At 40.0% G+C, this 9,446-nt stretch overlaps 1 protein-coding gene across 6 annotated transcripts in view; it reads left to right on the forward strand.

The window, feature by feature from the left end:
* glra3 (glycine receptor, alpha 3) overlaps positions 1-9,446 on the forward strand; it is a 100,969-nt gene extending 91,523 nt beyond the window's left edge. For 5 of the 6 annotated variants that reach the window (XM_044185680.1, XM_044185689.1, XM_044185708.1 and 2 more), the window contains 2 exons: positions 6,400-6,528; positions 7,138-9,446. In XM_044185680.1, the coding sequence (XP_044041615.1) occupies positions 6,400-6,528; positions 7,138-7,467 (459 nt within the window). In that variant the 3' untranslated portion in view covers positions 7,468-9,446. The remainder of the gene's footprint in view (positions 1-6,399; positions 6,529-7,137) is intronic. The other variant, XM_044185699.1, reaches the window with a different exon arrangement.

Genomic DNA, 9,446 nt, shown 5'->3' on the forward strand with positions numbered 1-9,446 from the left:
AATTAGGTAGATGAATACATAAACCGCATAACTGCAGTAGACTGACGGATCCTGACCAAATTTCTAACTTGCCGATACATGTACATTGTCAGAAAGAAACTTACAATTGACAACCCCCAAATTATCTGTGCTATGAAATCCAGTCATAGGAGTCCATCGTCCAGTGTTGCAGTTGAACAGCAGGAATGTGTAGAATCTGTAACAGAGCTGATCCCATATGGGTGAGAGAACGAGGACTTGGTGAGACACCAAAGCCACTTGAGCAATATTCATGATTTACAACTATATCATCTGTTCCACACCATTGTGTGTGTGCGAAACCTGAACAGGCAGAACAAATGGTATATAACCTGTGACTTCAAACTTGGGATCAAATCAAATGATCCAAATCAATGTTAGCCACAAAAGCCCCATTACAGAACACATTTAATTCAATTCAATTCAGTTTTATTTATATAACACCAATTCATAACATAAGTTATCTCACTGCACTTTTCCTATAGAGCAGGTCTAGACCGTACTCTTTATAATATTATTTACAGAGACCCAACAAATCCCATCATGAGCAAGCATTTGGCGACAGTGGCAAGAAAAAAGTTCCTTTAAGTGGCAGAAACCTTGGACAGAACCAGAATCAATGATGGTGGGGGGCCATCCGCCGGTGCCATGTTAGGTTTTGAGAGACAGAGAGGTTTTGGGAAAGAGGGGGTGGGGGTGGGAGAGAGGTTTTGAGAAAGGGGTTGGGGGGTGGGAGAGAGGGAGGCACAATGCAAATACCACCTAGAATTTTTAAAATAGAAGAAATGTAATTGTAGTGTTAATATTAATAGGCCTACTTATTGACAGTATGTCAATGCCATTGATTTGTTAAAGCTTGTAAGTTTACCTGTTGGTGCCGATGTCATGGTACCACGTTGGTTTCGAAAGGTAACGTCATTAACAACAAGCCTCCTGCACACACGACTCACCTGCTGATGTGAAAACGGAATCCCGGAAAAAATCCAAAAACATGCATTGTGTCTTTTGGGTGACTTTATAAAACATACTACTGATGAAGAAATTCAACAAAACACATAGGCCTACAGGAAGAGAGAAACAGAAGGGGGCGGGGCAAGCCCGTGTGTGTGTGTGTGCAGGAGACCAGACGTGTAGGTGTGTGCGTGTGTAGAGAAAAGAAAAAGAGAACTGAAGGGAAAACCAGGTGTGCTGCAACAGGGAATACAAGGGATCAGGACCCAAATGCAGACACCGGAGGCAGAGCAGGTGCAGATCAATGATTTAATAGAGAACACAAGGCTTACATGGGTAGTCAGGCAGGCAGAAATAAAAAAAAAAACCCAGGAGAGCAGTCCGAACAGGCAAATGAGTCCAAGAGGGAGTAGACAAAATCCAAAACACACGCAAGAAGTCCAAGAACCAACATGGGGAACAAGGTCCGTAACGCTTGACACCAGGTACAAAGACGAAATGACACTGAACAAATGAAGAACACAGACTAAATACACAGGTGACAACGAGACACAGGTGAAACCAATAGTTTAGTTAGTTCAGATAGACATTGAACAACTACTCTCATTGACATCAACACTGCAGGTAGAGCAGTTACCCATGGATTTCCCTGCAGATAAGAACAGAAGCTTTGTTCTTATCTGTGCAACACACACCAAAATGTGGGAAATACTCAGTTAGCAGCAATTCTGCTACTGTCTTTGCATCATTCCTAGCAGTAGGGTAGGCTTCCACCCAAAAGATAAAATGATCATTTACAACCAAAATATATTGTTTTCCTTTGTCTCTCTGTCTTCCTCGGTCCACTGAAATCAACCTGAATCTGAACAAAGGGCGCTGTAGGACGAGGATGTCGTCCGAGTCTCATAGCTGGTCCCGGATTGCAGCTGAGACATGTTGTATAATGCTTAACATGATCATACATACACCATCATCAGTCTAGAGTCATCATGAGCTAATCCATGATATAACTAAATCATTGTCCCCATTAGGGATTCAGGAAATACATGGTGATTGGCTGGAGGCCAGGGCAATGCCATCTATGCCGATAATGAGTTTTGGAGGTGGTACAATAACTTCAGTTTTGTCAGAGTTTAACATCAGAAAATTGCCGGTCATCCAGGTTTTTATGTACTTAAGGCATGCTTGAAGTTTAGTTAACTGATTTGTTTCATCTGGCTTGATCGATAGATATAATTGGGTATCATCTGCATAACAATGAAAGTTTATGGAGTGTTTCCTAATAATATTGCCTAGAGGAAGCATATATAAGGTAAATAGAATTGGCCCAAGCACAGAACCTTGTGGAACTCTGTGACTAACTTTGGCGTGCAAGGAGAATTCATGTAACATGTACAAACTGAGATCAATCTGATAAGTAGGATTTAAACCAGCTTAGTGCGGTTCCTTTAATGCCAATTAAATGTTCCAGTCTCTGTAGTAGGATGTGATGGTCAATGCAGCACTAAGTTCTAACAAGTACAGAGACAAATCCTTTGTCTGATGCAATAATAATAATAATAATAAACTTTATTTATAGAGCCCTTGTGAAAACAAAGTATAAAGTGCTTCACAGAGACAGAAATAAAATACCACAGTGAATGATGAAATACATGAAGGACAAAAACAAAATAAGAGATAACTATAAATTAAAAACCAGTAAAATAAACAGACAGCTCAGATAAGATCAGGATATGCTTTCCGATAAAAATGCATTATGAGAAGAGACTTGAAAGAAGACACTGATTCAGACAACCTAATTTCTTCAGGCCTTAAAAGGCCTTAAAAGTTATCAATTAGATCTTAAAATCAATCCTAAATCAAACAGGGAGCCCGTGTAAAGAGCCTAAAACAGGTGTGATATGATCGTACATCTTGGTCCTGGTTAAAAGCCTAGCAACTGAGTTCTGTACAATCTGCAGTTGTTTCAAAGTTTTCAAAGTCAAAGTGAACAGGCTGATTCAATAATCAAGGCGTGAGGAGATAAAAGCATGTACAACAGTTTCTGCATCTCTAAGATTTAAAATAGATCATATTTTTGAAAATTTTCTGCGGTGATAAACAAATGATTGGACAAGCTTAGTGATATGTTGCTCAAAACATACTCAAAAAATTACTACAGGACACCAAGATTTCTTGCAACAGGTTTGATATGTTGTGACAGGTTATCAGTAGATGGCAGTATTTTGTGAATGTAGTTTTGTGATATGTTGGGGCCCAATTACAAGGATTTCTGTTTTACCAGAGTTGAGCTGAAGAAAATGTATCGACATCCAGTTTTTTATGTCAGACAGGCCATCCTGCAGAGAAACCATGGCTGTTTTCTAGTCGTTGATTTTGATCTATTTTTCAGAGAAGCTATGTGATCTAAGGTTGAAGAACAGAGGTAATTAAAAGAATCAACCAAATCATTGGTGTAGGAGGAATCATGAAACACATTGCCAAGGGAATTGAACAGTCTACAGAATTTAGAGGCACTATGCTCATTAAGGACGCGGGATAAGACAGTACTAGCAGCCTGTAATTCACAGTTAAAAACAATGCATAGGTGATCAGACACAAACCCTGATTTCCACAGATGGTATTCTCAGACCCAGACTAAAAACTAGGTCTAAAGTGTGGCCACGGGAATGAGTTTGGCCAGACACATGTTGTTGAAAGTTAAAAAGTTAGTGATATTTAAAAAATAAGTAGCAAGGGCATTAAGAGTCATCAACATGAATATTAAAATCACCACAAAGAACAATTCTATTATAATTTAAAACAAGACTAGATAAAAAAGTTTAGGGGGGCAATAAATAATAGCAAATATGCTATTATTTGCTTCCTATAAATAGTAACACACCCACAACCACAATCCGTAGGGCGGCTAAAGCAGTCATAGCAGTCAGCATCTGGAGGGCACAATACAGCAAGCTGACTGTGATTACCAGGACATAACCAGGATTCTGTTTACCACATTACCACAGGAATTTTAAAAGTAACGCCAGAAGGATCCGGACTCCAAATATGGACAGGAATAGAAATAACAGCACTATGATCACTCCACAAGGGGGAGTTGGTGACAGGAGAGGGTGCATGGCTGGAATTGGAAAGTCATTTGTAATTTTCACCAGTGCTGTCTCTGATGCACTCTAAATCCTGACTGAAAGTCCTCAAATAAACTATGTAGAAAGTCACATATTTGAGAAGAATTAGGCCAGAGCGGAGTGTTTCTGGGGACTGGTGTAGGTACCAGATATGCTTGGCCTGGCAGATCTGCTCGGGGCCTCAATGATTACTGTACAAAAACTATTCACTGATTTGATGAAACTGGATCATAATTTATGGAGTTTCTAGATCGACAGATAGCTTGAAAGTAACTGCTAACTGCTGCTAACTGTAACATTAACTGCCATTAGCTAGTTAGCTCAATTAGCCATGCAGCTATCGGCCCCATTAGCTTAGCTGACTCTGCCCAGACTGGGAGCTCAAGCCCCGGGGAGTGTTGATGTTTATACCGCTAGCACAGGAGCTTTGGACTGCCAGATAGAGGAAGTTTTCAGGACCGGGCTCTAAGCTCCCAGTCGAGGCAGAGTGAGCTAGCTAATGGGACCTCTAGCTGCACAGCTAACTGAGCTAACTAGCTAACGACAGCTACCGTTAGCAGTAGTTATCGGTTACTTTAGCAACAAGTAAAGCCATCTGTAACTAACTAACTAACTTTGCTTCACAACCAAAAAAGCCCTTTCTGTGAGACATATTGAACAACCTCCAAAAACTTAAAGAGTAGACCTGAGCAGAGTAGTCTCGCATAGCCGGACCTATCTCCACACGTCATTTTAGCGCTGTGCCAGTGTTGGAGAAAGCGCTAAGAGCAGAGCAGTCGAATACTGAGATACACTGAGCGGATGGATGGGCGTGTGGCAAGATAAAAAAAAACTAACGGGAGGATTTATCTCATGCTCGTCTTCTTAATTATTAGCCCAGTTTAGACACTGAGCATATGTTATCATTAATGCTTTTCCTGGAAGCTGCATAAGGACTATACAAATTATGACCAGTTCGAAAAGCATTCTTAACTTCTGTTGTGAAATTATCACCTTCAGTTTTCATAACTGCCAGAGCAGGGAAAGGCACAACTGGCCAAGGACCATTTTGCCAAACATCTGCCAAACTCACCCAGATAGTCTGGGGGCACTTTGCTTTACACGTAGTAAACATCATATGCATGTAACTCAGACACTATGCTGTTAGCATGTCTGAATCTGCTTAGTGTTATCCTGGCAACTCAGGATAGACGAGGGGCATGGAGGAAAGGATACAATTCATCCCATTGCATTGTTTTGCTGCTAAACTTTTCAACCCTTGTATGTCGTCCTATTGACATTTATATTGCAGTAACAACCATTTTGTCCCAACACTTTTTTGTAGTTTGACACTACTAAAGCAACAGCAACTTTACCTTTTGATTTTGATTTTTCTTTCTGAAACTTTTGTGTAAACCATTTCATCTGGTTTTCCACCTTACTACGAGGCTCCAAACATCTCTATCAGGTCACAAAAGCGACCACAACAAGCTGAGAGAACTAACTTCTTAGACAGACCACATCTGCCTTCTGCTTTCAGCGGAATTACATATTCCTCATATGGTCCATTCTTGCCCTGTGATTTTTACCGTGGAATCACAAAACCCTTAGACAGGCCCCCAGGACCATATGATTGCAGGGGAATACATTCCTCATATGTGATTTTTACAGTGGAATCACAAAAACACTGCTTGCAGCTGAATGATATTCCTCATGTCGACTTTTGTAATCATAAATGATCTAGATCAGCCACTTTGAGTACTCTATACAGTTAGTGTCTTACATCAATAAACCATCACGCGCATTTAAATGCATTTAAGAGATACAGGTCACCTCTACACAGCAACAGATAAGAGGAATTCTCTATCCTACAGTATAGAGGGTGGTATTTAAAAGATACTCACCTCTCTTAGAATTCCTCATTTCTGCTGCTGAAAATAGAAGATATTCTGCATCCCACCACTGCCACCAAAGTTCTGCAGAGTTTTACTTCAGTTGTGATGATTATAAAGACAAGAACACTGAGCCCACTTGAGTCAAACCCAAGATTTTATTGTCACTGCCGGGAACAAAGTTTTAATACTGAACTTTGTGCTTTCAACATTTATTAGTTTATATTATTTGTCATAAAGGTAACTGAATTGTTCAGAATTTAGACCCACCCAAACAAAATGTAATTGACAGCGTTGTCATTTAAACATTTAACACATAGGTTGACTGAATGAATGAGTGTCCCAAGGCTGTTTTTGGATGCTATTTGTTTTTGTTTTTTCCTTTTGGTTTCTGTCTGTTGATTACTGGTGTGCATGCTTTTGACTGGTAGAACAGTGGAGGTGCTGTTGATCCAGAGGAGCTAGCTGATTCCCTTCATCGTGTTAACATTGACAACGGCCTCAAACCAACAGACCCTCTGTATGGCTCTATGACCAACATCTACACCAGCAACCACAGGGTAAAGGCGCAGTATGTGTGTGCGCGCGTTTGTGTGTGTTTGCATGTATTTGTGCATGTTTCACTAGCATGATCCAACCAGTGTGTTGTTGTAAGTCCTCCCCTATCGGTTTGCTGGTTTAGCGAAGACATGGACAGGGATACTGGGTGATGATAATCATGATCATCAATCATTATCATCATAATATTCATACATAACAGTTTTCAACATAGATAGTTATAAAGGACATGCCAAAGGACATATTAACAAAATTGAAAAAAGGCATAGAAAGATCACTCTGCTACATTTTTTGCTACATCCTAATATACTGTAGCTAATTTGTAAAATTAGCATGGGCACAAAAGTTTGACAGGAACAGCTCTCAGAGTCGGTCCACAACATGGCCAAAAGTATAACACAGAATATATGGCTCTTTCACTATAATTTCTGCACTAACCAATCTAATCCAAAGCCAATATTGTATATAAACAGAACAGAATATCAATTTAACACTCATTCTGTGCCTTGCTCAAGGGCCCATCAGTTACATACAGTCTGTGAAGAGAATAATAAATGAGCACTATTATCTGATCCGTGATCCCATCCTCCTCCTCCTTGTCTCTCCAACAGGAAAGGGAAGTACATGAGAGCAGACTGACCTCCACGGCTGCTGTGACCTCCACTCCCAGCAACAGCAAGGACTCAAAGGCCAGCACCAACAATACTGTTACTGTACTGAACACCTCGGGAGGCACACCAAACACTACCCAGAATCCACCTGGAGCGGCAGCAGGTGGAGGGGTTAAAAGCACTGAAGAGATGAGGAAGTTATTTATTGACAGAGCCAAAAAGATTGACACTGTGTCGAGGGCCGGCTTCCCTCTGGCCTTTCTCTTCTTCAATATATTCTACTGGGTTCTTTATAAGATACTTCGACATGAAGATGTACATAAGCAATAGAGGAAGAAAGAGCATAGATTATTCATATATAGTACGTGTTGACTGGCTCATAACTGAGTGCTACAGCTATTTATATAAATAGCGGTACCCTTGTATACTTGACTACCTTTATTTCCCTTTACCTTAACCCTGACCTTACCCTGACCTTGAGAACCATTCAGGATGACCTCACTTTGCAAAAATGTCCTGATTCTCAAGGCATAAAACTCATCAGTTATCACAAACAATGTACAACACACAAAAGGATTAGTAAATCAAAGAGTACGAACTCTGCACTGGCTGAATGATGAGATTATTTTTCCTGTCTAAAATATACTGACTGGAGAATATCTGAATCTGACAGTGTCTGAATTCATAAATTCTGGAACAGTATACATAAACATATCCTGCATATGGATATGTCATATAGTCATAAAGCCACTATAAGTTTACATCTGTTGATGAATAGGTGGCAAGGAAACTAATTAAAGAGAAATGTGACAACGTGATACAAAAAGGGCGCTTTAAACCAGAATTATTACACACAAAATATTTGGTCACATTTGCACAAGCTTTGGTTTATAACAGATTCATAATGCCAGACAAGCTAATCGTAGCACCTATGTGGAACTGCTTCATTTCAAGTGCTCATGTCTGATGAGACATGTTTTATTTGGAGAAAAATCTGATCTGTCAAAGTCAAAGTGGAGGATTTCAATCACCTTTGTCTGTGGTGGGTAGTGACCCATGTCAGTGTGGTACATTGAGACCAACTATATCGCCCACCTCCCTCAGCATGGAAGCAAAGATAGGTGGAGTATGAGAGTTGCTCTGGCTCATATCTGACTATGCAAGTGCTTGTTGTTTCTGTTACACAAGGAATCTCAATCCTCACTCCCTCAGCTTCAGAAATCCTGTTTAGGGAGCAAAGCCAGTGTGAAACACAATGATGATAAACAACTTCCAAGTCACCTCAGATCTATATATATAAGGTATATATAAAGCTGCATGAAGTGATTTTTTTGGTAGAGAGACTTCAAGAAGACTCAATAGTAGTTAAGTACGACTAATAAATATTACTTAACTAACAAATATAGCAAGCAGGAGAAATTACAAAAAAGAAGACTTCCTCATATTTGAGCAAATGTGATTATTCTTGTGGTTATCTTACTGAGCACCAAGTGTGTGCAGCTCTTTACATTACCTCTTTGCTTATGGAATGGTAATATATGTGTATTTACAGAAATAGTATAACAGCATCAGTCAATTTAGACTGACTGATGAATAGATGAAATGATGCCTATGACAGACAGACCAGATTAAAACCAGTAAATCAAGGTCTGTCGATGGCTGGTGCCCTGTGGAAGCATCTCATCAGCATACTGTACAAACTAGATTCCCAAACTGAAATGCAGCAGGCACGGTGCAGCTGATCTCTGGCTCCTGGTGGGGAAGCGGAGCTGAGATCTGGCTGCCTCTAGTCTATTTAAAACCTTAGTCTTCACTATGTGTAACACAGCAAAATCTGAAAACAAATCAATTTCATGGGTAGCTCTTGAGTTTGATGGGCTCATATGTACTCTCCGAGTGTAATGAACAACATACTGACTTCTGAAGCAAATACTGTATCTTTGAGACCTACTGTTGGTCCAAAGACAGCACAGCCACATAACACTGCACAAAAACCCTGTGCAGTTATATCACTTTCAGTCCATGTGGATGTGGTTTCCACTCCATTTAAAAACTGCATATTCTAGGGACATGCTGGTTAGACCTGTCTGAGTGCTTTAATAAGACATAACAGGCAAACAAAAACATGTGCTGCACCTATCAAAGCGTGGCAAGCAGTGGAGAAGGAGAAAGAGAAGAGAAATAAGTGTGAAGAGGGCATGTTGTGTGTGATGAATATAAAGTGTCTTGTGTCCTATAAAAGTCAATATCAGTCTGCAATTAGTAAATAAATTGGTATACTATATTTTGTAGTTATACAATCAGATCAA

This window comes from Siniperca chuatsi, linkage group LG3 (assembly GCF_020085105.1).
Source record: "Siniperca chuatsi isolate FFG_IHB_CAS linkage group LG3, ASM2008510v1, whole genome shotgun sequence".
Classification (NCBI taxonomy): Eukaryota; Metazoa; Chordata; class Actinopteri; order Centrarchiformes; family Sinipercidae; genus Siniperca; species Siniperca chuatsi.